The following is a 26,432-nucleotide window of genomic DNA, read 5'->3' on the forward strand; positions in this document are numbered from 1 at the left end:
CCGCACAGTCCAGGCAGTGCCCCAGCCGCCCCCCCCCCGCCCGGCGGGTGGGTTTCCACCTACACGGTACGTGCCTGAGGCTCCCTTCCATACTCCAGGTGTGCGCCCCGCTTCTTGCTCCCACCCCCAGTCAGGGCCGGGCACGAGAGTTTCGTGGGGACCGAGGACCATGAGGGCGGACTGTCGCACGGGTGCACGGCAGGTGGGCAGCGTCGCAGCCCCAGCGGTCCGGGCCACAGAGCCCAGGCTCCCCAGCACAGCCCCCTCCCAAGCCCTGCCCGCGGGACTTCCCCGCACGGCCCTGCTCAGCCCCGAGCCTCTGCTCAAGACCTTCCCCACACCTGGACGGTAGGATGCGGGCAGGTAGGAGACGTCTCCCACGCTGCCCCCGCCCCAGGACTTTCCCTGTCCCAGCTCCCGGGTCACCCGACGCCCGCAAGCAGCCCGGGAGCCCTGACCCCCGGAGCCGGGAGCATCTCCACGGCCCCCAGACCCACCGCGCCCCCCGGCCCACGCCTCCGTCAGCGCCCACGAGCCCATCCCACGAGCCCAGCCTGGAACGCCAGGTGTCCGGGAGCTGGGGGCGCGAGAGGGAGGGTCGGGGCGGGGGGAGATGGGCCTCTGGGACTCCCTTCCCCTCCCCCAAGCGCCACCCTCATTTGGGCGGCCGGGGCTAAGGGTTCGGGGCTGGGGAACGCCCCCCGAGCGGGGTTTAGCGTTAACCCTCCGGCCCAGGGCCCGGACTCCGGGCTGCTCCGGCCCCAGGTTCCGCTTGACCCGCGGGGGCGGGTCCCCCAGCCGAGCGCGGGGCGGGGAGCGGAGGTGCGCTGGGGGGTCTGCCGGCGGGTGGGACCTAGAGACGAGGGGGCGGACGCGGGCGACCTAGTGGTGAGCGCGGGGGACCCGACCGACACAGAGAGGGGAGGGGTCTGCGGGGGACGGGGGGGTTACGGGCGCGAGGGGGGGGCGGGGGCGAGGGGGGGCGGGGGCGAGCGCCGCGCGCACCTGGCGCCGGGGCCCGCCCTAACCTGGATTTCCGGGGGCGGGGCGGGGCGCGGGGGCGGGGCGGGGGCGGGGCGCGGGGCGGGGTGCGGGGCGGGGGCGGGGCGCCCGCAGACGTCAGGGACCCGCGCGCCAGGCCCGGGCCGCCGCTCCGCCCGTGGGCTCGGCCGGGGCTGCCGCGAGCGTGCGGGCCGCGCCGGGCATGTCCTAGGCGGCGGCCCCGCCCAGCGCTCGGCCGGCGGGCGGGAGGGCCGGGGCCGGGGCCGAGCCGGGGCCGAGCCGCAGGTAAGACGCGCGCCCCGCGCCCGCCGCGGCCGGGGCCTCCCTGCGCCCGCACCTGCGCCCGCCGGGCCGCGCGGGGATGGGGATGGGGCTGGGCGGGGGGCAGGAGCCGGGGAGCGGGTCTCCTCCGGGCCGGACAAAGGCGTGGGGACGGCGGCCGCGGGCGTACCTGGCCGGGCTGGTCCCCGCCGCCGCGGAGGCGGCCCGGGTCTGCGCCAGGCCGGGAGGGGCGCCCGGCGCGCGTCTACGCGGCCTGGAGTCGGGGGCGCAGGCCCTGCGCGCCGGGGTCCCCGCCCAGGCACCGGCTTGGCCATGGCTGCCCCGGCGAGCGCTGATTCAGAAGGCGCCGCTCCCTCCCCCTCCGGGCCCGGCCGCCGCCCGGCCCGTCCTCCCGGCGCGTCCTCCCGGCCCGTCCTCCCGCGGTCCCTCCTCCTCCTCCTCCTCATTTCCCTCGTCGCCGTCGCCCGTGCGCGGTCGCTGCCTCCTCTCCCGGCCTGCTCCCGGCCTGCGTTCCGTCGGCGCCTTCCAGCCGCCCGCCCGCCCCAGCTCCTGCCGCGCCCGGACCCTACCGCCATCCGTTCCCTCCCCGGGTCCCCGCCGCTCCCAGCCCCTGCCCCGGGCGGCTCCCCTGCCCTCCTCACCTCCGGGCCGGTGGCTTTTCTGGCTGGGGCGGCCGTGGGTTCAAGTTCGGGGTGTTTATTATTCCCCTCCTAGCAGGGATGGCCAGCCCAGCCCCAGTCCGGCTGGGCTGTTTGGGAGCATCCTGGGCTTCCCGGCCTGAGCCTTTCCAGGATGGGCTGGTGGTGGCAGAAGCAGGGTCCCAGGGCTTGGCCTCCCTTTGCTGTAAAGCCAGGCTGTGGCCTCCTCTGGGTGGGGTCGCTGCCTGTGGGCGGGTAGCAGGTGATGGAGAGGGTGGGATGGGGCGTTGGGAAGGCCCGGATGGGGCGGGGGATGGGGCGGGGGCTCTGCCGCAGAAAGCCTGTCCCCTCCTGCCCTGAGGAGGGGTTTTAGAGTAGGTTGGGGTTGTGGAGCCCCCGAGCCCTGCAGGGCAGTGATGGTGGAGGTCCCCACTCCTTTGGTCTCTAGCGCCTGCTCCTCTGGCTGGACTCAGACGAAGTGCCCGGGGCTCTGGGGAGGGGTTCTGGCAGACTTCTCCTGGCCAGGATTTTTCCCCCCTTCTTGCCCCAGGTGACATGAGGCTATGTCGTGGGGTCGCTGGGGCCTCCGTGGCCGGGTGGGTCCTGGTGTTGGCTTTGCTCACCGCCTGGCCTGAAGGGAGCTGAGAGCTGGGGCCTCTGGGTGTGGGTACTGCAGGAATAGGGACTGGGGACACCCCCACTGCACCCACCGTCAATTCTCTCCCTTATCGTCTTATCTCCTGTCTGTGCTCCATTCTCTGAGTCACGTCTGGGCCTCAGGACCTCCAGGGCTGGCCACGGGGCGCCGACCCACGCCCTTCCACTGTGTCCCCTGCTCAGGCCCCACGCTCTGCTGCTCACTGGTCCTCTGGCACACAGGTGTTTTTGAAATTCATTATGACTTGTGGACAAGGCTGCCCATTCTCTCTCTTCGCACTGAGCCTGCCACAGCGGAAGCAGGTCCTGGAACTACTTTTTGCCTCCAGCACCCACCACAGGACTCCCCACACCTTGTGACCTGTGTCTCTGGACTGGTTTCTTTCCTCTGCCCGGACCCAGCCGCCGCCGCCCGCATAGCCCCTTCCATCCACCCGGCCCTGCCCTGCTCCGGGCATCGCTCACACGTCAGCATCCCAGGGAACCTTCCCAGACCCCCCCCCCATTGCTCCCCCACTTCTTCATTTTCCCTTTAAGACATGTACACCTTCTCAGAGCTTTTCACCTCTGCCGCCTGCCTCGCCAGCTGGCGGGAAGGCCTGTGGCGCAGGCCCCAGCTATCTCAGAGCTCAGGACACCTCTGGCACTCAGCAGTGCTCCCATGTGTTCTGTTCAGTGTGTGTGTGTGTGTGTGTGTGGAGAGGAGTGGCTGGGACACTAGTGGGCTGTGCTCTGGGTGCACATGTGTGTCCCATGTGTACACGTGGGACACGTACACGCGTATGTACATGTTTGTCGTCTATGTACAGGGCCCACGGCAGTGACACAGCCCTTCTCTGGGGCTCTGGGTAAGCAAGACACCTGGGTGAGAGTGTGTGTGTGTGTGTGTCGGTGGGGGGGCTGCATGGGGCCTGGTCTTTGGACATTGGCCCTTGTTGTCACTCAAATTGCCCCCACTGTGCCCCCCAAGCTACCATGGGGTTTCTGTGCCCACCTGGGCCATACCAGTGTGTCACGATGCCCTCGGGATCTCGGGCACCAGGCACTACCTCTGTCACATGCTGCCATGGTCACCTGGTACTGTCCTGGCTGGGGGACCTCAGCAGGATGGCTGTAGTGGTCCTCAAGGGCTGTCTAAGTGACCGGTGTGTTGATGGCTCAGGGCTCCTGTCCTCGGGTGTCTTCCCCTGGCCCACCTGCCAGTGCATCCCCGAGTGTCCGGCTAGGGCAGCCCAAACCGTGGGGCAGAGTTTATTTCCTGGGGTTGGGTTGGGTCTGGGGTCGTGGGCACCGCGATGGGCCATGCCAAGTCCCTGTTCCTTTTTGGGTTTTGAGGACATGTGCGGCTCCACATGTGGGCAGTGTGGCCCAGGCCTCCTCCCTCCTAGACTCAGCGGCTGGCACCTAGGAGGGAGAGGAGAGGGGCCTAGAGCACAGGGAGGACAGGAGGATATAGGGGTAGGCGTCTGCAGGGACGGGCAGGTGGCCTCGTATGGCCGGGGCCCAGCGTTTCCGGGAGTGGCCGCTGAGTGGCCATGCGGGTACTCGAGCCTTGGCGGGTGGCGGGGGCAGGATCTGGGCTTGGCCTTTTGTGTCCAGGGCCTGGGGCCCAGGGCGGGAAGGCAGCTCTCACGTCTTCTTCCCCGTAGGGCCGCACGGGCCTGGCCGGTGCCAAGATGAGCGTCACATCCTGGTTCCTGGTCAGCAGCAGCGGCACCCGCCACCGGCTCCCGCGAGAGCTCATCTTCGTGGGGCGGGATGAATGTGAGCTCATGCTGCAGGTGAGCCGCTCCGGGCTGAGAAGGCGGGGGTGGGCCCGGGCCAGGCCATCTGTCCGGCTCGCTGGGGGACACCGGCGGGGAGCCCTCCAGGCAGCCCTGGCCCCGCAGGTGCGGGTGTGCGGGCCCGAGCGTGGGCTCGCGCGGTGGGTCCCTGCCTCTGCCTCGTGGACTGTCTCGGACAGGAGGGTGTTGAGGCTCCTCTCGGGTTCTCAGGGCATCAGGGACCCACCTTTGGAAGGTGCTGGAAAGCAGACCTATCCATAGCTTTGTTGTCTGGGGCCCCATTAGGCCATTGCACGGAGTGGGAGGCCCCCGAGCCAGCTGGGACCCTCGGAGCTGCCTGGGGAAGGCCCTGCCCCTCTGAGGCACCCAAGGGCAGGGAAGGGTCCTTTCTCGGCCGGAGAAACCTGGTGGGGCCAGGGCACCGTGCTCTTGGCCGTTTCAGGCCCTCGGTTTTGGAGTGTGGGTTTGGCTGTCACCGGGCTCGTGTGTCTGGGAGCAAAGAGGGTCAGTGTCCTTTTCCCTGTGCTTCATGGGTCTGATTGAGTCAGGCTTCCTGCAGCCCTGCTCCCCCCACATGGCACGTGGGCCCTTAAAGCCCCCCAAGTTCCACGCCCCCCACTGTGGGACCCTCAGAAGGAAACAGGTGTCCTGGGCGGGCCTCTCGGGTGCAGGGAGAGGCCTCGCGCAGGCCGTGGCTCCCTTGTGCAGGGCCGGCTGTTGTCGCCCGCTCCCTGGGCCGCCGGGGCTTGGGCTGCCGCCCGGGGTGCCACTGTGGGCACGCACGCTTGGGCAGCAGGTGTCAGTGTCCCTCTCTTGAGGGCAGACCCGTCCTTGTCTGGACACCCTGGCTTGCCCTGAGGGTCCTCAGACTTGCTTGACTAGACTAGCAAAGTGCCCCAGTCGCACAGGTGTCTGGGCCTTCTGAGTGTCTTTGATCCAGAACCGTCTGTCGTCTTACTTCTCTTCGTGCCTCTGGCTGCTGGAGAAACTGAGTCAGTGATTGTATGGGGGTGAGCACCTGTCTTCTGTAAAGACCGGGGTGCGTCCTGGAGGCCTCTTGGGCCACACACTGCCTCGGTGGCGACTGCTCTGCCGGCGTCCGGAAGCAGCGGCCTGAGAGCAGTTGCGCAGGTAGCGCCGGGGAACCCTCTCTGTGGGCAGCGAAATCTCAACGTCCTGTGGCTTCCACATGTCATGAGATGGTCTCGACTTAACAGAAACCCATTGGCAGATAAAAGGGGGCCCCGAGCGTGTGGTGCGCACAGAGCAGACCGCGGGCTGTGGGTTGCACCCCTGGCGCCCTGAGCCGCCTTTTGAGGTCTGGATGTATCTGGAGGATCCTGATGGTGACTCGGAACCGGAGCCCCGTTCTCTGTCACTGGAGGCGGGTCTGGAAGCATGCTGAGTCTCTAAGCCCTGGCAAGGTGCTGTGCGCCTGGGTAGTGTGTTCGTGCTTTGCGGGTCTTCCTAGGGTGGTCAGGAGGGCCTCTTGGAGGAGGCAGCATTTGATGGGGGCCAAGGCCCGGCTCCCCAGGGATTGTGGAGAGGTTTCTGGGTCAGGAGGTGGGGATCGGGATGCTTGAGTGAGTTTGGGGTCCGGTTCCTTGTTTGGGGTCCGGTTCCTGGTTCTGGGGTCTGGTTCCTGTTCCTGGTCCTGGTTTGTCATTGGTGGAGCCTTCACGCAGGGCCAGCCCCTGGCTCAGGTGCACCTGGGGAAACTGAGGCTCCAGGAGACCATGCTTACTGTCCACGCCTGCAGCCTCCTTTCCTGCCCAGCCCTGAGCTCCTGGGGGTCCACCCCTTGTGTCTCCTGGGGGTCCTGTCACTCCTGTGTCTTGGTTTTCTCATCTGTTCGGGTGATTCCCACGGTGTCCTTGTCTGTCCTGTCCCCGGCCTCAATCACCTGCGCTCATAGCCTGTGTGGGCGTCACCGAGGCAGCCCAAGCTCTGTGCAAAAGCCCCATCCTCCATCCCCCTAGCAGGGTCCCCACCAGCGTCCCCACCAGGGGTCCGGGGACACACCCTGACCTTCCCTCTCCCTTATCCGCAGGTGGCTCTGTCGCCGCACTGGCTCAAGGGGCAGGCACACGGGTGGGTCCCAGCCTTGCCCTACGGCTGCCCCCCCCATCCTTCCCAGGCAGGTCCTTCTCACCCCCGCCTGCCTCGTGCTCTCCCTCTCATGCTCTCCTCTGGAGGGTCCGTGTCCTCACCCCCATGTTGCCACTTGGCCGACCTGCAGAGACCTTGCCTTCCAGGGTCGCTGCTCCCGGAGCGGGGCCGGCCACACCCATGTCAGCAGGGACTGGATGAGTCCCAAGGGCGGAGGTCTGCAGGAGTTGGTCCTGGGAACAGGATGGAGGACAGTGGGGCCAATGGGCCTCTCAGGAGGGGTGCGGGGGGCCAGCAGAGGTGCTGGGGTGCAGGGAGGAGCTGGTGTGGGGAGGCAGCGGAGGGCTGTGCAGGGGCCTGTGCTGCCCCACGCTCTCTGAGCCCGGCACAGAGCCAGTGCCCTGGCAGCGTGTACGGACTGATGCGAGCATGAGTGTGCACGCGGGCTGCCTGCCCTGGCCCTTGCCACCGGGGGCCCAGTGATGTGATGCGGGGCATGTGCCCGTGCACGTGGGTGTGTGCCCATGCGTGTCTCTGTGCCTGTGTACGTGTGTGTGTTCATGCGTGTCTCTGTACCTGTGCACATGTGTGTGTGCCCATGCGTGTCTCTGTACCTGTGCACATGTGTGTGTGCCCATGCGTGTCTCTGTACCTGTGCACATGTGTGTGTGCCCATGCGTGTCTCTGTGCCTGTGTATGTGTGTGTGTGCCCATGCGTATCTCTGTACCTGTGCACATGTGTGTGTGCCCACGTGTGTCTCTGTGCCTGTGTACGTGTGTGTGCCCATGCGTGTCTCTGTACCTGTGCACATGTGTGTGTGCCCATGCGTGTCTCTGTGCCTGTGTATGTGTGTGTGTGCCCATGCGTATCTCTGTACCTATGCACATGTGTGTGTGCCCATGCGTATCTCTGCCCATGCACGTGTGTGTGTCCATGCGTGTCTCTGTACCTGTGCACATGTGTGTGCCCATGCGTGTCTCTGTGCCTGTGTATGTGTGTGTGTGCCCATGCGTGTCTCTGTACCTGTGCACATGTGTGTGTGCCCACGTGTGTCTCTGTGCCTGTGTACGTGTGTGTGCCCATGCGTGTCTCTGTACCTGTGCACATGTGTGTGTGCCCACGCGTGTCTCTGTGCCTGCGTGCCCCTGCACACACGTGGCTTCCCCGCCTATGCGCAGTTTGCCCTGTAGGGGTGTGGCAGCGGGCGTCTATCTGCTCACGTTCTCCTGCAGAAACTACAGCCCCACGCCAGCAGCCCCCTGCACACATGCCGGCCCCACCTGTCCATGGTGGTCCCCGCTCAGGTGGCTGTCTAGCCTCTGAGCATTTGGGCCTGGTGGAACTGGGGTCTGCTTCTGGCTTGGGACGTCGGGGCTGGGAGGGTTTCCGGAGCTGGGGTCCCTCTTGCCTGCTTCCCATCAGTCCTGCTGCTACCCGCTCTCTGGGAAGGGGGCTTGCAGCAGCCGTGCCTGGTGCTAGAGCCCTGGGCGGGAGTGGGGGCGAGGCGGGTCAGCCCAGGCTCTGAGGGCACATGGGGGAGCACTGTGCAAGGTCCAAGAAGCCGGAAGATGGCTGAGGGGCAAGGAAGGAGGGCACAGAGAGGGAGGCGGCCGTGGATGAGGGGCCAGGTCCAAGAACGGGCGTGGCCTCTCCAGAACCGCAGAGCCGTCTGGCCCGAGGGCTCGCCTGGCCAGGGCAGGAAGATGGTTTGGAGAGGCCTCCGTGGCCTGTGGCTCACGGGACAAGGCCAGCCTTTCCTCTCATGCTGGCCAGGAGCCTCGGGAAGTTTCTGCAGACAGTGATGGGCAGGACTGACCGGGCAGGGAGGGCAGGAGAAAGGTGGCCGCGGGGGACAGGCTGCCGGGGAGGGCCGGCGGGCGTCTGCGGGCAAGGGGTGTGGTGGGAGGCTCTGGACCCCAAGCTGCTGCCTGCCCGGTGCCAGGTGGACAGGGAAGGAGGAATCTGATAGGGCCCGGCTGGGCTGTGTCCGGGAGTCGGGAGTCTGAGGCTTGGGCGGAGGGCAGTGGGGGGCTCGGGCTGGGAGGTCAGCCCGGAAGTCCCTCTAGGGAGTTCCTCCTTGGCGGAGGTGGCGCGTCCAAGCCTGAGGGGCAGTGTGCCCTTGCTCCTGCCCAGCCCTGCCCGCCTCGGGCCGGCCTGTGTTGTGCTGCATGCTGGGGTGGTGCACCCCTGCCCAGGGCCTGTCCCAGGCTGGCAGCGCCCCTGCGGACCAACACTTGGCAGCATGATGGCCACAGCCCACCCCCAGGCTCACCTTCCAGAGACTGGGGCCCTTTGGCGCCGGGATGTGTGGCGGGGCTGTGGCGGGTGGCTGGCCCGTTCTCGAGCCCTGGGAGGTACGTGGGAGGGGGCGCAGGAGGAGGCAAGCCCCCAGACCCCGCGCGGCGAGCACTGTTCTCCGCACAGCCTGGCTGCACTTGGGGATTCGCGGCAGCTGCTCGTGGGCTGCCCAGACGGGCAGCTTAGGGCCTGGGGCTGAGGCGAGCCTGAGCGCTCGGGCTGCCCCAGCCAGCTGCTGGGTCCTGTCAGTCCCGCTGCAGCCCGGAGCCTGAGGCCCAGGTAAGGGCGTGCCAGGGTCCTCCGCCTGTGCCGGGTGCAGGAGGCCCAGGCCAGGGCAGGGGGTGGGGCGGCTGCCGTGCAGGGCTGGCTGGGGTAGGTGAGTGCCGGGCCGGCCGCATCCGGGACAGGCAGGGGAGTCTGATGCAGGAGGGGTGCCTCGCACCCAGGGAAGAGGCTGTGGCCGGAGCTGTCTGGCTGCAGGTGCCGCCTCTGCGTGAGGAGATCGGGGTGGGGGCAGAGGTGAGGCCTGGGGAGTGAGCAGTAGGTCTCAAGGTCAGAGTCATGTCCCCCCCGCCCAGCCCCGTTGGAGAGCTGTTGCTGCAGGTGCACTGGCAACGGGAGCCCTGCCAGGCTGTCCTGGGGGCCCCTCGGGGCAGGTGCTGGCAGCAGGCTGTGCTGCTGACCTGGCCCCCTTGAGCAGCCCTGGGGCCGATGGCCCAGGGATGGCCGCGGTGTCAGGGTGGCTCCAGCTGGCGCTGCTGGGCGCCTCGCAAGGCCCCTGTATCCTTCTTCCTTCCAGAGGACTGAGGGTCTGCAGCAGGATGAGGTGTGGGTCCTGCGCCCCGTTCATCCTCATGCCACCCCCCAGGACACCCGCCGTGACAGCATCCTGTGGGTCCAGTTGGCCACCTGGGGCCTCTGAGCACAGGCAGGGCTGGAGCATGGAGGCTTCTGCTGCGGATGAGGGCCACGGCCCCCACGAGCCTTGCCCACGATGCCCAGCCCTCCAGGGGTCTCTGCGCATCTGCCAGGCTGAGGAACCTGGGACAGGGCGGGGCTGGGTCAGAGCCCTTGCCCACCACACCCCTGCCTTGCTGTGTCCCTGGCTCTGGGTGAGACAGGAAGCCCTGCCCTGGGGACTTCTAGTCCTTGGGAGGGTGCCGGGGCCCCTCCTGGAAGCCAGGGAGGTCGTGGGTCCTGTGGGGGCAGCTGCCTCAGGGAGGGAGGGTCTGGGTTCTCACCTGTGGGAACAGAGAAGCCTGGCGGTGTGGGGACACAGGGCATGAGGTCCTGGGGCACTACCTCGTGGGCTAGAGGCCATCCGGAGCCAGGTGGTAGAGAGCCGCTGTGCAGCCTGTCGGTCCCACACAGGGGCTCTGGAGGGAGGTGTGGGGGTCCTGTGTTGTCCCAGCCGGTGTGAGCATCCAGATGGATGGTTCTGCCGGCATCTCGGGCCGGTCCGCAGGCCTGTGTCTCCTTAGGTGGCAAGAGAGGGATGCAGATGCCTGGGCCTCTGGCAGAGTGGGGGTGGGGTGGGCAGTGGTGGTGGGCTCTGGGCCGGGACTACTGACCTGTGGCTGGGGGACGTGGCCTGGGCTGGCAGTGTCTCGGCCGAGGGAACGTGGCCCCGTGACCCTGTCCCTGCTCTGGGCCCCGAGTGCCGCAGCAGAGAGGCGTGCTGGGGATGGTCTCGATCTGCAGCCCCTGCGGGAGGGGCCCGGTGACTGGCCTGGGGAAGGGTCCTGGGAGGGTTGGGGGTGAGGGACAGCGGGCACATGTGTGTGTGTTTGGGGTGTGCGTGAGGCCTGTGCCCCGGACATGTAGGTAGAGGGTCTGAGATCCATCCTGCACGTGCGTGGCCAGCACGGGGAGAGGCTGTGCCCTGTGCGGCCGGCCGGGAGTGAGGGGGAGGCCTGTCTGTGAGCTGCCCCACTGCAGTGCTGCTGTCCTCTCTGTGGCTCTGCCTGCCCCCATCTGCCCTTGGGAGGGAGCGGCATGTGCCAGATGGCGGGAGGCTCCCTGCCCTTCCTCTGGCTAACCCAGGCTTGAGGGGGGCACTGGCCGGTTGGTGCTAAAGAGGGACAGAAAAGGAGGGGCCCGGGTGGCCGCGGGGGGTGGGAGGACCTGGCCTTGGCCTCTCCGCGAGTTCCTGTGGCCTGTTCCGGTGGCTGGGATGGTTGAGGCAGGCCGGGGTGGGCTCTCTGGGACACCCACACTCGAGGTGTGGGGGCGTTGGCTGGACCTTGTGGGCCCCCAGGCCCAGGCGGCTGGTGTTGACATTGTCGGGTCATGAGGCTCCCGCCTGGCCGTCCTCCCCCTCCTGGGCCTCACCCAGCCCGCGGGGCGCGCTGAAGGCCACCCGTGTGTTCCCAGTCCCGCAGCGTGGACAAGCAGCACGCCGTCATCAACTACGACCAGGACAGGGACGAGCACTGGGTGAAGGACCTGGGAAGCCTGAACGGGGTGAGTGCGACGGGCAAGGGGCCCGGCCCTAAGTAACCCCTCCCTCTGTGCTGGCCCCGGCCCTTCGCGACCCTCCCTTGGTGTTGGCCCCGCCCCTTCCGGACTCCGCCCCTCTGCTGGCCCCGCCCTTCTCTGCTGGCCCCGCCCCTCTTCCTGACGCCCCGCCCCATACCAGCCGCACTCCAGCTCCTTCTGCAGCCTGTCCCCAATCATGGCCTGTTCGTCCGCCTTGACCCCACTCTTCTTAGTGACCCCCCTTCTGATGGGCCCCGCTCCTCTCCCCAGCGCACCCCAGACCTGCCCACCTGCTGTGGTGCCTCCCGTGTTGGACCCCCTGCAGGCTGTCTGCCGCGACACCCTGTCCTGGGGGCGGTGTGAGCTCCTGTGTGAGTGAGGAGGGGTCCGGTGAGGGGTCCCTGCGGGGTCCAGTGTCTGGCCGTGTGGTCGTGTGGTTTCCTTCTGTGTTTGGTGGACAGGCACCTGCCCGAGGCCGGCCTTCCGCCCCGTGCCTCCCAGGCGTAAGGTCTGCTCTCTCCATCGTGAGCTGGGGGGGGGGTCCCGCAGCAGCCTGAGGCTGCCGAGTGCTGGGCACACCTCACCACATCCTCCATGGGGCTCCCGGGGAGCGGTCTCAGGCTCTGGGGGTCTGCCCCTGAGCCCCTCCTCTGCTGGCCCTCACAGAAGCCAGAGTGGTCCTCACTGCATGGGGCTGCACAGGGGTCCTGGCCTCCAGATCACCGCGGCTCAGAGAGGGTCCCGAGGGCTGCAGGCCCGGTGCGTGGTGTGGAGGCTTGTGTGATGTCCACATATGAGGACCCAGTCTTACGTGCTTGTGGAGCACCAAGCCACAGGCTCGGGCTGACAGGCTGTACTCTGCCAGGCCTGCTGCCCTCTACTCCTGGCTCTGAGCTCCTAGAATTCCTGCGTCACCCACGGCACATCCAGCCTGACGCTGCTGGGCTTCCAGCCCTCTCTGCCACCCAGCTGGGTCGTCCCTGTACGACCCAGCCCTGGCCTGGGACCCCTCCCTGGGGGCCTGCCCTCCTGCTCGCTCCGGAGACCCCCTTCTGTCCTGTAACGGGTCCTCCCTGGTTCTTGTACCTTCTAGTGACAACGGCACAGTTGCCATGCCCAAGCTCCTCTGTCTCCTGTCATCTGGCTGGCCCCCAAGGCCCTGAGAATCATCATCTGGCCAGAGCGCGGTGCCCATGGCCAGTCCGTGGCGGCTCTGGTTGGGGGAAGAGGGTTTTGGAGGAGCAGGCAGCCTTACTCAGCCTGGTCAGCCTTGCCATGGGGCCGGCCCATGGGCATCCCTCGGCCACCTCAGGGTCCTGGGCGCTGGGCAAGGCCAGTCCTTCAGCAGGCACCTGTCCCATGCTCCCTGCAGGGGTGAGGCTGGGTGCACGTGTTTTGGAGGGACAGTGCCTGGTCCAGAGCAGCAGGGAAGGAGGGGGCCCCCCTGGGGGGCCCCCTCCTGCCTGCTGCTGGCCTGGCCCTGTCACCTGTTTCCTCTGCAGACATTTGTGAATGACGTGCGCATCCCGGACCAGAAGTACGTCCCACTGAAGCTTCATGACGCCGTCCGATTTGGCTATGATATCCTTTCCTGGCTGTGCTCCTGGGGCCCGCGGGCATGAGACAGTCGCCAGTGTGACCCCAGCCCCTGGCCCCCTGACAGACACCCTGATCTTAGGAACCTGCGTCTTGCATCCTGGCCTGAGTTTACACAGAGCCCCAGGAACAAGTGAGCCCCCTTGGGACCCAGGGTCCCCAGTGACCAGGGGCCTGCCCAGGCGTGGCGTTCCGTGCTCAGACCATGCGTGAGTGGGGCCTGCGTGGTCGTCCTGGGAACCCATAGCCATGGCGGGAGCACATGCTCTGCTCTCCTCAGCTGGCACTCTTGTTGGCACAGCTGCCTGTGGAGGTGGACCCAGCTGCTGTCTGAGGCCCTTCCGTCCCCTAGATCCCTGGGAGCCAGCGCAGAGGGGTGGTCTAGGGAGGAGCTGGGAGCTAGCTGTGTGGTGTGGCTCCTGGGCACGTCCCCTGCTGGCCCTGCATGCCCTTGGCGGAGGGGTTAAAGGGCGCGTGCACAGCCCCAGCGTGGGTGTGAGCTGTGATCTGGCGTGGCCCCGGTCCTGCTTCTCCGACTCAGTGTGGTGCGGACACGGGCCTGGTGCACAAGCGGGCATGGGGGCCAGCGCAGCCCCCCCACACCTCGCTGCTCCGCCTGACCTGCCCCTGAGTTGTGTGCACGTCCTGCTGCGGAGAATCCCCAACCGCATGGTCCCGCAGCCTCGTGCAGAGGCCGTCCTGGCTCTTCTGCTCTGGGTTTGCCTTAACTCGCGGCCACATTCCAACATGTACGTCCTAGAGCGGGTGCAGCACCGGGTCCCTGAGGAGGCGCTCAGGGTCAGTGCCGACGCCCCGCCGGAGGCCCCGGCACCCCTGCACCCTGCACCCGTCCTCACTCCCACGCCTCCGGGCTCCCTCGGCCCGGCTGTGGTACCATGAGTCAGCCCGGCCTAGCCTGGCCTGTCCTGCAGGACGGCCCAGTCTGGCCGGTGGGGAGGATCCCCCCCCATCCCCGGGGTTAATGCAGCTGCAGGTGGCTGGCGGAGAGGAGGCCGGCGCAGCTGGGTGGGGGAGGGAGGCCCAGGGGCATCTTGGGTGCTGAGGAGGACCCCAGTCAGGCTACCACAGGTGGTGTCCAGGACAGAAAGTAGGGACCTGGGTCGGCGGCCGTGGCAGGTGGGACCTGTCCTCTCCCCTTGCTTGATAGTGCGGGAGTCACAGAGCACTGACTTGGGGGAGCTCGCCCAGTGCTTTCCCCGGGAGCCCGTTGTGGGAGACACTAGCCTTAGCCCCATCTTTAAACGAACTGTGGGTGGCCTGCGCAGAGTCACACGGCCGATGTGAGCCTGGGTCTGACAGCCAGAGAGCTCAGCCGGGCGGGCCTTGCGTGCACGGGCTCGGACAGACCGCTGCCCCACACCTCCGGGGCCCCTGAGCAGCGTCCTCCGTGGCCTGGGGCCCATCCTGCCCTTGCCTCGTGGGTCCTGAGTGGGCATTGCTTGTCACCTCTGATGACTGCCGCCCAGCCCTGCCTCCCTGACCCGAGCAAACCCCAGCTTCTTCTCGGAAGCTTTGTGGCCGTGAGGAACCCCCCAGCTTCAAGCCTTGGGATGTCCCCTCCGTGGGGCTGTGAAGGAGGCCTCGTGGCGCACGGGGCCAGTCCCAGCCCCCTCTGGAGCCAGAGGGAGGCAGCTGCCCTGGGGGTGCTCCCGAGCTGGCCCGGCCCTCACCACCCCCCCGCCGCCCGCAGCACGAGAAGTACACCAGCCAGCTGCAGGTGAGCGCCCGGGGCCTGGCGCCTGGGAAGGGCGAGGCCCCGCCCCAGCATGCCCCTTGCTGTGAGTCCTTGGCCCCCAGGCCGGAGAGGGGGGACCGGAGGCCGGGAGCAGGTAAGGTCAGCGTCGTGGCGGGGTCCCGGGCGGGACGTGCACACAGGCCTGCCCCCAACGGGCCTCCCCCATAGTGCGCTTTGATCCGTCTGCTCTGGGCCGTGTTCCCTTTCCAGTATAGCCCTTGATGCTGCCCGGCAGCCTCTTGGGCAGCCAGAGCACTGAGCTGCCGTCCTGTGGGCTCAGGCGTCCACACACCCCACAGCCGCACGAGACACACCCGCCGTGGGCACTGCGCCCTGTGCCTTGTGTGGCCCGGTCTGCCTGGTGGGTGGGGCCCCCCTTCAGGGCCGCTGCTCTGTGGCTCAAGTCGCTTACAGACCTTGGAGAGACCCACCCTGGGTGCAGACCCTGCTGTCCACCTGCCCTTCCAGCGGGCAGGCTCCGGGGGCAGAGGGCTCGGGGAGGGCTGGAGGGGTGGTTTGCCCCAGGACGGGGGCGCTGAGGGCCGTGGTGCCCCAGGTGAGCCTCTTGCACGGGAGGCCAGGGCGGGGCCGGGGGCGGCGAGCACCACCTGCTGTGGACGTGGAAACGGGCCTTCGAGTGACCAAGTTGGTGCACCCGGGCAGGGTCCTGGGCTGAGATGGGAGGTGACCCTGGGGACCCCCAGAGCCCCGAGCCTTCCCAGCCCTTGTCTGCGCTGGGGCTCAGGGACCGGCTCGAGCTCCTGGTCCTTGTGCAGAGGCGGCGGCCTACCGCACACCCCTGTACGGGCAGCCCTCCTGGTGGGGAGAGGAGGACGGCGGCCCCCCAGAGGACCGGCGCCGGGAGGAGCCCTACGCCGGTAGGTCCCAGAGGCCCGGCACCTCCTGAAGGGGCCCGGCGGGAGGGCCTGTTCCGGGGGAGACGGCGGACGCTGCTGGTGGCGGGGTGGGCGGAGGCCGCCATCCTGCAGCCCCCGGGGACATGTTTTCTCACCCCCAACCCAGAGCGGCCCAAGGAGCTGGTGCAGCCGGACGGGGAGCTCTCTGCGACCATGGCCGGGTTCCGGGCTGCGGCGGAGCCTCAGGGCTTCCCGTTCAGGCGGGAGCCCAGTTACTTTGAGATCCCCACAAAAGAGGCTCCGTCCCCGCCACCGCCACCTCCGCGGCCCCCCGAGGGGGCGGCCCAGGAGGCACCGACCAAGGACACGGAGCCCAGCGGGGGTGGGGCGGCCCCCGTGGTGCAGAGCCACGCCTCCTTCACCATCGAGTTCGACGACTGCAGCCCCGGCAAGGTGAAGATCAAGGACCACGTCACCAAGTTCTCACTGCGGCAGAGGAGGCCCCTGGGCAAGGAGGCCACACCTGTGGAGGCCGTGTCTGCCGAGACCAAGGTGGCCGACTGGCTGGTGCAGAATGACCCAAGCCTGCTGTGCCGGGCGGGCCCGGGCGAGGACCGGCACAGCACCAAGAGCGACCTGCCCATCCACACCCGCACCCTGAAGGGTGAGCTCTGGGTGGGCTGGGGCCGCAGCATCTTTGCCTCCTGGTGGGGTGCCCTCCTCCCTGGGGCTGGTTTCTGCGTGCACTGGGTTGCAGGTGTGCTCCCGGTGCTCACCTCCCCGCGGGGGCGGGGGTCCTGTGAAGTGTGACGTCCGGGACAGCTTGGGGAGGGGTGAAGAGCCCCTCCGCTCCCTGGGACACTGCATCCTCTCCCTCGGCCTGATGCGTCGCGGTCCCCCCACCCCCAGGCCACAAGCACGAGGATGGCACCCAGAGCGACTCGGAGGACCCCACGGCCAAGGCGGCGGCAGCGGCATCAGCTGGGGTCCCTGCGGAGGGCGGCGGGGGACCGGTGCGGCTACAGAGGCAGATGAAACGTGACCCCCAGGAGCTGCTGCACAACCAGCAAGCCTTCGTCATCGAGTTCTTTGACCAGGACACACCCCGCAAGAAGCGGTCCCAGTCCTTCACGCACACCCCCTCCGGGGATCCCAAGGCCGACAGACGCCGAGGCCCCGGGCCGGCAGACAGAGACCGCTCAGGTGTCCCTGCCTCGGCGCGGGGCACGGGTGGTGGCTCGGGGCCGCAGCGGGCCAGCTCGCTCAAGCGGGAGAAGACGGAGGAGCGTCCGGGGGGCCCCTCGCCTGCCTCCCGGGGCTCCGTGCGACCCTTTGGCAGCGTGGGGCGTCGCTCCCGTCTGGCCCAGGACTTCATGGCCCAGTGCCTGCGGGAGGGCTCTCCGGCCGCCCGGCCCAGCCCTGACCGGGCATCCCCAGCATCCCCGGCCCCCGAGACACCCCGAGGGGCCAGCCCTGTGGCCCCTGCGAGCCCTCCGCCGCCCCCCGCCGAGCCCCAGCTGGCCAAGGCTCGCAGACAAGATGAGGACGACAGTCTGAGTGACGCAGGGACCTACACCATCGAGACAGAGGGGCCGGACCCGGAGGTGGAGGAGGCCCGCCAGATGATCGACCAGGTCTGCAGGGCAGGGTGCTGGGGGCTGGGCTGGGGGGGGCTGGGCTGGCTCTGACCTCAGGGCTGGTCCTCCCTCCTCGCAGGTCTTTGGGGTACTGGAGTCTCCTGAGCTCTCCAGGGTGTCCTCGGTGGCCTTCCGTCCGGTCATCAGAGGGGACAGAGACGAGGCCGGTGATGGGGTCGCCCAGCGAGTGGCCCTCCTGCAGGAGTTTGCCTCTCGGCCGGTGGGCACAGCCCCCCACGGGGAGTTACAGGTACCTGAGAGACACACTGCTCTGGGGAGGGCCTGGGCCCCGTCATCTGGTCCCCTGTGAGCTCGAAGGTCAGGGTCCTGCCTGCACAGGATTCCAGAGGGGCATGCCCACCTGACAGGCGGGCGGGGCCCCCTAGGTGGAGGTTCAAGGGCAAGCCGTGAGGTCCCAAATCAGGCTGGGCCCCGTGTGCCCACGCAAGGGCCGGTGTGAGCCACAGCTGCTGACCTCGGGGTGTGCAGTTGCGTGGAGGTCTGTAAGCTCGGAAGTAGGCAGGTGGTTTCCTGGCTGTTTCTTTGGGGCGAGGTGTCTCAGGTCTGGAGACAGCGAGTTCGGGGCCAGGTGTTAGGGTGAGGGACCCGTGGGGCTCTGCTGCTGCTGACGCTCGCTCGTTCTCTGCCCTGCAGGGCCTCGCGGTGCCCGGCTCCCCCGGGGGTCAGAAGTGGGTGTCCCGCTGGGCCAGCCTGGCTGACAGCTACTCGGACCCAGGGCAGACAGGTGAGTGGTCCAGTCCCCGGGGAGGGCATGGGCCGGGGCTTCCTGCTGGACTGGCAGCCGTGAGCGCGTGCCAGCTGAGTCTGGAGGAGGGTCAGGCTTCCGGCACACACCAGGGGCCCGCAGACTGTGGCCGCTCCAACCAGGCTGCCCTTGTCTTCGCAGAGGAGAGTCCTGGGCGCAGAGCTGGGGAGCCGGAGGGGGCCCCGCCTGTGCGCCAGCGACGGCGACTGCCACAGCTGCCCAGTGACCGCGCAGACAGCCCTGGGCGTCTTGAGGCCACCGGGAGGAGCGGCCCTGGGCCTCCGGAATCGGCCAGTGAGCAGCCCGGCTGCCTCTTGGGCCAGGAGGACTTGGAGCCTGACAGCCTCAGTGACGCCAGTGGGTCAGACGGTGGGCGGGGCTCTGAGTTGGGTGCAGGCCTCCAGGAGGGAGTAGCGTGGACAAAGGGCCGGCGCTCGCCAAGGGCCCCCGGAGAGCCAGCCGCCACCTCTTTCTTCATTGGGGACCAGAATGCGGAGCCAGCCTTCCCCAGGCAGCCCTCTGTGGCTGCAGGGGCGGTGGAGGGCCCAGGGCGGGCGGCCCAGCCCAGCCCCGCAGCGAGGGAGAATGTCTGCCCCAGCACTGGTGGGAGGGTGGTCGTCCGGCGGCACACAGAGCGGTCCCCGGAGCCCGAGAGCCCTGCCCCAGCCTTGGTGCGGCAGGAGAGCTTCAGCAAGGAGCCGGCCGGCGGCACCCCCGCGCCTGGCCAGCTTCCACACGTCTCCAGCCACCCCCTCCTGAAGGACCTGGCTGCCACCCGGGCCTCCCGCATGGACCTCCACCCCCAGGACACCCGCCTGATCCTGAAGGAGACAGAGACAGCCCTGGCAGCGCTGGAGGCCCGGCTGCTCTCCAAGCCCATGGAGGAGGCAGAGGGCCCGATGGGCAGCGTCCCTGGGCCGCAGGAGGATTCCCTGTCTGGGGACTCTGACGTGGACACGGCAAGTACGGTCAGCCTGCTCAGTGGCAAGAACGGGCCCAGCCCGACCAGCCCCAAGCCCGCGGGGCCACAGAAGGAGAAGCCGCCGTCCCCAGCAGCAGCGCAGGACCCAGCAGGCATCCCCTTGAACTGCGGCCGAGAGATGCTCTCAGAAAAGCACCGTCATGCCCTGGGCCCCACAGACACAGGCCGGGCGGAGCCAGGGAGGCGCCTGGCCACGCGGCGTGGCACTGGGCCCCGGGGGTCCTCGGACTGGCCTGACGAAGACCAAGGCTCTGGCCTGGCCTACCCGCCCGGCACAGACACGGTCACCTCTGACCACGAGAGCCCTGTGGCAGCTGGGGTGGGGCGGCCAGGGCCTCGCCGGAAACCGGCACCACCAGCACCAGCCCCGGCTCCCCGGGAGGAGCAGGCCCGTGGCTCTGCCCAGAAGGTACAGCAGGTGCTGACCCGCTCCAACAGCCTGTCCACGCCGCGGCCCACGCGGGCCTCCCGGCTGAGGCGGGCCCGGCTGGGGGACACCTCAGACACAGAGGCTGCTGATGGTGAGCGGGGGCCCCGGGCCAACCCTGAGCCGGCAGGGCGGCCCGCGCCCGAGCAAGCCAAGAAGCTGTCACGCCTGGATATCTTGGCCATGCCCCGAAAGCGGGCGGGCTCCTTCACGGGGCCCAGCGACTCCGAGGCGGCCCCTGCCCGCGCCGGCTTCTCGGGCCGCAGTGTCGAGTTGTACTGCTCCAGCCGCAAACCCGTCATGGCCGAGGCTCGCACTGCCGCCGCCAGGAAGTCTGCCGGTACCGCCGTGGCCCCCCGCCAGCCCTTCAGCAGGGCCCGCCCAGGCAGCGCCCGATACTCCTCACCCAGTGAGTCCGGGAACAGGCGAGGGGCCCTGCGCCCTGCAAGCCCGGGGGAGGGGTCTGCCACGTCCTGGGTCAGCCCCGCTCAGTGCTGGGGGACCCCAGTTCCAGCCTAGAAGAGCCCCCGTTCCCAAGCAGGCCTGGCTCCACAGACGCACCCGAGTGTCCTGAGGGCGCGTGTCGCGTGCTCCGCTGAGCCCGGGGAGGGGCTCTTGCCGACTCCCGCAGGGGGCCTCGGGGGCTGCCCGCTGTGCCCTGGTGCTGTCTCCTGGGGAGCAGGCACTGGGGGAGGGCCGCGCAGTCTCCCACACACCCGGGCCCCGGGTGGCCTGTGGTCTGTGCCCACGCGAGGTGTGGACAGATGGTGCTGGGGTCGTGGGTGCTTGTCCCCCAGCGGGGTGGCTGAGGGCACTGGGCACGCTGGGGGGACCGGAGGAAGGGAAGGGGTGGGGCGGCGGGGGAGGATGAGCACCGCTGCTCCCTGCGAGCCTGTCCCGCTGCTGCTCTGGCTGCGAGCTTGCTGCTGCCGCCGCGGGGGCCCCAGAGCAGGGCGGGCGAGGAGTAGGTCCCAGAAGACCAGGTGGGCAAGGGAGGGGCTGCGAGCTCAGCCGCCCTCTGAGGTCTGACCCCACCCCGGGGCTGATCCGCATGGGGAGGTCGGCCCTGACCGGGGGTGTCTGTGGTTTCCGTGCCTTGGCACCAAGGCCAACAGTTCCCATCTGGTGGGCACAGACCCTCCCCCTGGGACGCGGCCTCTGCCACGGGCTGTGGGGATGTCAGGCTGCCCCTTCCCGCCTGTCTTGCCCGTGTCCCTCCTGCGCTGGTCCCTCCCCATCCCTGCCGGTCCTGCCCGTTCCTCTTTCTTCTGTCCCTGCCTCTCCTCCGTGGCCTCCCCATCCCTCCCTGGCCCTCTCCCCGCCGCGCCCATGCGTCTGGGCTGCTGATGGCCTTGCAGTGGTGCGGCTCTGTAGCTGCTGGTGCTTCAGCAGCCGGGCCTCTGGGCCGGGGGTGAGGGGGCAGCATCAGCGTGGCTTGCCCTGCGGCGCGGGGCCGTCTGGAGGACCCCCGGGCTGCGGCAGGGTGCTGAGCGCAGCTCTGTTCTGTTCTTGCTTCTGGAAACCATCCGCGCCCCTGAGGCACGCGTCGCCGGCAGCAGGGCTCAGACTGCACGTCCACGTCCGAGGAGGAGTACGGCTCCCACCACGGCTCCCCTAAGCACGCACGCTCCCTCGCCTCAACAGCCACGCAGACCCCGCGGGCTGGCGGCTCCAGCCGCACGCGCCCCCGGGCCCCCGGCCTCCGGGACACGGATGACGAGGAAGAAGACCCAGACCCGTACGGCTTCATCGTGCAGACTGCGGAGATCGCGGAGATCGCCAGGTGAGTGGCTCCGGCCTGGGGGCACCCCAGGGCAGGCATTGGGCTGGAGTCTCTTTTCTCGAGGGCGCTCAGCACGTGCCGCTCGGAGGAGTTGTGGGGGACGGAGAGGGGCGTGGGGGGCTGCAGATCTGCCCGGGAGGCGGGGGGGTGTCCGGGAGGAGGAAGGGCTCCACGGTGTGCATTAAAGAGGAGCTCCTGTGTCGTGGTTCCCGGGGTCGCCTCCAGACCAGGGGCTGGGAGGCTGATGCACAGGTGGTGGGACCGGGAAGGGGTCTTCTGCTGAGGGTGGTCGGTGCTTTGGTGGCTGGGTCCTTTGGGGCTCGTGCAGGGGCAGGAGGGGTCCAGGGCCGAGTGCGTGGCCCGTGTTTGGTGCTGAGGAGGCTGAACTTGCGCCCTTCAGACAGGTGAGCGGGGGCAGGTAGTCCTTGGGAGAATGGTCCGTGGGGACAGAGGCACTGTGATGATGACAGTGGCCGTGGTGGCTGCAGATTGAATGGAGAGAACCTGTAGGGCATGAAGAGGGCCGGGGACAGATGTGGGGGGCGGTTCCCGGGGCTGACGAGGGGCGGTCCGGAGGGGGAAGGCTGGGGCATCCCAATGTGCTGGGGGCTCCAGAGAGACGTGGGGGTCAGTGCTAAGTCAGGGGCACACGTCCGTTGGGCGTCCATGAGTCTGAGGGATGTCCTTCTGTATTTTCTTGGTGTAGGGAGGGTGGGAACCAGTTGGGGGACCCCCACCTTGAGGGGGTCTAGGTCAGCCTTGCTGGGAGGTAGGGGCCGGCCGGGGCAGTTTTCCCCAGCCGCGCGAAGCATTTCTGAGTTCAGGCGGTTATGCCCGGTGAGGGGCAGGTGGCATTGGGAGCGGACAGGCCCCGAGAGCCGGCTAGGAGGTGCCCTGGGCAGTGCTGGGACAGCTGAGGGGGGACGCCTGGGCCTTGGTAGGTCTTGAAGGCCCCGTCGCCTGGGCGCCTGCAGGCACTGGTGTGCCGGGAACCTTGGGGCTGTTGCTCGTGTGCCCGCCAGTGAAAGGAGCGGCATGGACACTGACAGGTGACTCCTGTACGCCCAGCCTGGGCCGGGGGCTGCAGTGCACAGGACAGGCTGGTGGAGGGACCTGATGTGCTCCGAGGACAAGGCTCAGTCTGGGGACTTCCTGGGCAGTTTGGGGTAGAATGTGCTTCTGGTCCCTGCTGGCCTCTGTCCCTTTCCGGGTGGCCCGAGGACCTGGTGGGGAAGCACGCATAGCCTGCCCGGGAGAGTGAGCAGGGCTGGGCCAGGGCGGGCTGGGGCGGCTGCCGCTGGCCTCCCTCCCGCCCCTGTGTGGAGGCTCCTGGTCTCTGTCTGCCCGTGTCACCCTTTGCCTGATTCTGACCCTTGTCTGTGACCCCTTCCCTGCCTCAAGTGTCCGTGGGCCTGGGTGGCCCCACCTGTCCCCTGGTGGCAACGGGAAGGTGTGGCCTGCCCTGGGGCCTGGGAGTGCCCCCGTCCCCCTTCCTGCCCAGCCCCAGCCCCAGCCCTGGGCCCCCTCTTGGGCCCTCAGACACTTGAGCCTCCCCCGGGGCCCTGTCCATTGGGCATTGCTGGCGGCTGGTCAGGCACAGTTTGGGCCAGGCTGGGGGCCGCACACCTTGGCCGCTGCCCCTCACGGAGCACTTGCCTCTTGAGAGGGACCCCTGCCTCCGCTGGAGAGGAGAGGTTGGCCCGGGGAGGTTCTGTCAGGCCGCTCCCCGACCTCCCCAGCGCTGGTACCTGGCCAGGAGGACCCCGCAGGACCTGTCCTTCTCTCCTGCGGGCTGTAGGCTGAGCCAGACGCTAGTGAAGGACGTGGCCATCCTGGCGCGGGAGATCCACGACGTGGCTGGGGACGGTGACTCGCTGGGCTCACCGGGGCCCGCATGCAGCCCCTCCCTCAGCAACGTGCCCAGCACCCCTGCTTCAACCATCTCCGCCCGTGAGGAGGTATGCCTCCCCCCACCGCCCCTGCCCCCCCGCCCCGGCCCCCCTGCCCTGCCCCTGCCACATGCGCATCTCAGCCGGGAGCTCTCCCCATGGTGCTGAGCTCCCCACACGGCTGGTCTGAAGCTCGAAGTCTGGGACCACCCTCCTTAGAGGTTGGGGGGTCCCGGGGCCCCCAGTGGGCTGCATGTGGGGTCCGCTCCGTCCCCCTGTCGTGGGAGCAGGAGAGGTGCGGTCGGCCCCTGCGAGCGGGAGCCTCCTGTGTGGAGGCCGGCGGGTGCCAAGGAGGACTGACGGCTCCTGCCTCGTCCACAGCTGGTGCAGCGCATCCCCGAGGCCGGCCTCAACTTCCAGAAGGTGCCCCCTGGCTCCCTGAGCTCCCAAGACTTGGACCAGAACATGAACGACCGCTGTGGGGACTCGCTCGCCAGCAAGACACGGCCTCGGAGCCGTGAGGAGGCAGGCGCCCTCCCCCCCCCAAGCTGGTCGGCCGTCGGGGTGTGCCCAGGGCGGGGCCTTCAGGAGGGCCCCGGGCAGCGCGCTGAGCCCTGGTCCTCGCAGGTGATCTTCGACAACCTGATGCTGAACCCCGTGTCGCAGCTGTCCCACGCCATCCGGGAGAACACGGAGCACCTCGCCGAGAAGATGAAGTGCGTAGGGCCCCACGAGCTCCGTGGGCCAGTGGGAGCTGCCCCCAGACCCCCCCATACCCCCTCAGACACCAACATGAACACGTGCACATCAGCCAGGACTTGCGGGGCAGAGAGGGGCGCACTGCCCTGGGGGTACATGGGTGCATATGCCTCCCCAGCTTCGGGAACCAGGGCTCCCAGGACGACCACAGCCCCCAGCCCAGCCCTCCCTGCGTCAGGCCGGAGGCCAGGACTCTGGGTCCCGCCGGCCCCATTCCTGCTCTGGGCCTGCGTTCCCGCTTGGGGACAGGCCGGGGGTGGTGGGAGCAGGTCCGGGCGCGCGGGTCTGGGCCCTGTCATCTGGGCCTCTGCCCACTCCCCCGGCGGCAGGATCCTCTTTCAGAACACGGGGCGGGCCTGGGAGGAGCTGGAGGCCAGGATCAACGCGGAGAACGAGGTGCCGCTCCTGAAGACGTCCAACAAGGTGAGCGCCAGCCGCCCCCCAGCCCCGCGGCACAGGGCGCGGGGACTCACCCGCTCGGCGGTTCTGCCCCATGTGCCCCCTCCCGCCCGCTTCCAGGAGATCAGCTCCATCCTGAAGGAACTGAGGCGCGTGCAGAAGCAGCTGCAAGGTGGGTGGGCTGCGGCGGGGTGGGGGTGGGGGGCTGGAAGGGGGAGCCTGGGTCGGGGGGGTGCCTGGGTGGGGGGGCCGGCTGCGGGGTGGGTGACCCCCAGCGCTGCCACCCCTGGCGCAGGCAGAGGGAGGCCCGGGGTGGGCACGGGAGGCAGGGCAGGACTCGCCAGCTGGCCTGACCCTCCCCGCCTGCCCCACAGTCATCAATGCCATCGTGGACCCCAGTGGGAACCTGGACCTGCTGACCGGGAACCGGAGCCCCGCGGGCTCCGCCCAGCTCGGGAAAGGCCGGCCGGCCGCCCAGAGCCCAGGCTCGCCCCCCTTGGCCCTGCGTCTGAGGAGCTTCCCGCAGCGGGTGAACTGCGGCTCCCCAGGCCTCCCGGACCCTGCCCTCCTGCCTGACTTCCTCCCGGACGCAGAGAGGTTCCTGCTCTAGGCGGCCTCCACGTGCCCTGGGTCCAGTGCTGCCAGCGCCTCTTGTCTGCCTCCACGGCCCTTCCCGGCTGCGGACGGTTCACCGCAGACCCCCACATGTGCCATAACCCTGTGGGCAGGTGCCTCTGTGCCCAGACCCCCTCCCTAGCTCCCAGCCAGCGCCCCAGCTGGACGGTCCAGCCCCTGCGGCTGCCCCCGCAGACCCTCTGGCCCAGCTCCTGCTGCGGCCGTCCCGAGGGCTGGCGTCACAGGTGTGTACCCTGTCTCCTCTCTACTCCAGTTATTTTTGTCTTTAGCTGTTAAGGGAAGAGTGGTCTGGGCCAGTACGGCAGCCCCGGGCCTGGAAGGCCATCATCCTGCCCGTGCGCTGGGGGCGTCTGTTCTGCTACGGGCTCTGTGGGCTCAGCAGTCCCGTCCCTGTGGGCTGGCCGGGGCCAGGCCAAGGAGGGGCTGGACCAGGGGTGGGTATCATTCAGTGCCAAACACGGAGCCGGGAGGGGCTGCCGGAGCCCCGGGACTCGAGGGCAGGGTGCTCCCGGCTGGCCCTGCAGCCCGCTCTGCCATGGAGCCGGTGGCTCCTGCAGCCCCGGGGTCGGGTCGCCTGTGGAATTGTCTGGGGTGGGAACCCCACTGCTTCGAGCCTTTGGTGCCAATGCTACTGCCAAACCCACAAGTGTGCAGGCCGCGGCCGCGCAGGCTGGGCATACGGGCACACATGCTGGACACGCGCGCCCACTCTCCCGGCAAGCCCAGGTGCGCGCGCACGTGGCGGGGCCGCCCTTCCCGGCCATGGAGGCTGGGCTCCTGCACTTGACTTCCTGCAGTCCGAGGCTGGGGCTGGGGGGAGGGAGAGGAGCCCTAGCCCTAGCCCGAGGCTGTGGGCAGCCGGGCTTCCGGAAGCTTCCTGGGCTGTACCCCTCCCCCAGCCCTTACCCTTGTCCTCCCTGATGCTGTGGGCATTCCTGGGGTGTCTGCAGCCAGCTCCAGGCCCTGCAGGCTGCTGTGCTCCTGGTCCTGTGGGGGCTGGGGGACACGGAGAGCCCCCAGGGACAGTCTTGCCTTCTCAGGATTCTTCCAGCTGGGAACACGGGTGGGCAGAGTGTGCGCCGCCCCCGGGGCAGGGGGTGTTTCTGGAGCCTCTAAAGCCAAAGAGCCCGTGGGTGGTGGCAGGTGGGGGCTCGGGTGGCTGCGCACCAGCTCGGCCCCTGTGTGAGTGGCGACTGCAGGAAGGGGCCCGGCGGGCGGGTGTGAGCCCGGCCGCCATGGGCGATGCGTGTCTCTGTTTACGTGTAGCCGACGTGCAGTCGCGTGCATGGGTCCTGGGCCCCCGCCCCCACGTGTCCGTGTGTGTGAGTGTGTGCAAGTGTGAGTGGTGGGCTCCCTGCCAGGACCCCGCCCCTGAGCCTGCTGTGTCCACAGGGAGGCGGCGCCGGGCCCCCTCCCGCCCCTGCATGCCGCGCGGTTGCCCGCAGCCTGTCCCCCGGAGCGCGGTGGCTGTCCCATCCACACCCACGCTCTGCCATCGCCACCGCTTCTTATTCACCCACTTCCGTCCTTCCCCTTCCAGCTTCCCCTTGGGATTGGTAACTTACCTGTCTGGCTTCTTGGAGGTACTTCTGTCTGTCCGTCCTTGGGTGGTCTCATGGATGTCTTTCAGGAAACGGTTATTTTATATGAGTTGTCATGGGGTTTGTTCTAATAAATCATTCTGTCACATGGCGAA

General features: G+C 68.7%; 1 protein-coding gene across 4 annotated transcripts; it reads left to right on the forward strand.

Moving 5' to 3' along the window:
• The first annotated feature begins 47 nt into the window (after positions 1 to 47).
• CEP170B (centrosomal protein 170B) lies at positions 48 to 26,432 on the forward strand. 4 transcript variants are annotated; one of them, XM_059183310.1, is made up of 20 exons: positions 48 to 66; positions 4,229 to 4,360; positions 11,145 to 11,234; positions 12,752 to 12,830; positions 13,585 to 13,643; positions 14,557 to 14,695; positions 15,378 to 15,479; positions 15,625 to 16,122; positions 16,368 to 17,092; positions 17,175 to 17,345; positions 17,750 to 17,840; positions 18,003 to 19,679; positions 20,810 to 21,053; positions 22,028 to 22,102; positions 22,852 to 23,011; positions 23,324 to 23,467; positions 23,570 to 23,658; positions 24,031 to 24,124; positions 24,221 to 24,272; positions 24,475 to 26,432. In XM_059183310.1, the coding sequence occupies exons 2-20, from the start codon at positions 4,256 to 4,258 to the stop codon at positions 24,708 to 24,710; spliced, it is 4,830 nt and encodes a 1,609-aa protein (XP_059039293.1). In that variant the 5' UTR covers positions 48 to 66; positions 4,229 to 4,255; the 3' UTR covers positions 24,711 to 26,432. The 4 variants fall into 4 exon arrangements, with proteins under 4 accessions (XP_059039293.1, XP_059039292.1, XP_059039294.1 ...); XM_059183309.1 differs by lacking the exon at positions 48 to 66 and adding an exon at positions 1,190 to 1,287; XM_059183312.1 differs by lacking the exons at positions 48 to 66; positions 4,229 to 4,360 and adding an exon at positions 12,343 to 12,623 and having other exon boundaries at positions 11,157 to 11,234.

Source organism: Mustela lutreola, chromosome 7, assembly GCF_030435805.1.
Source record: "Mustela lutreola isolate mMusLut2 chromosome 7, mMusLut2.pri, whole genome shotgun sequence".
Lineage (NCBI taxonomy): Eukaryota > Metazoa > Chordata > Mammalia > Carnivora > Mustelidae > Mustela > Mustela lutreola.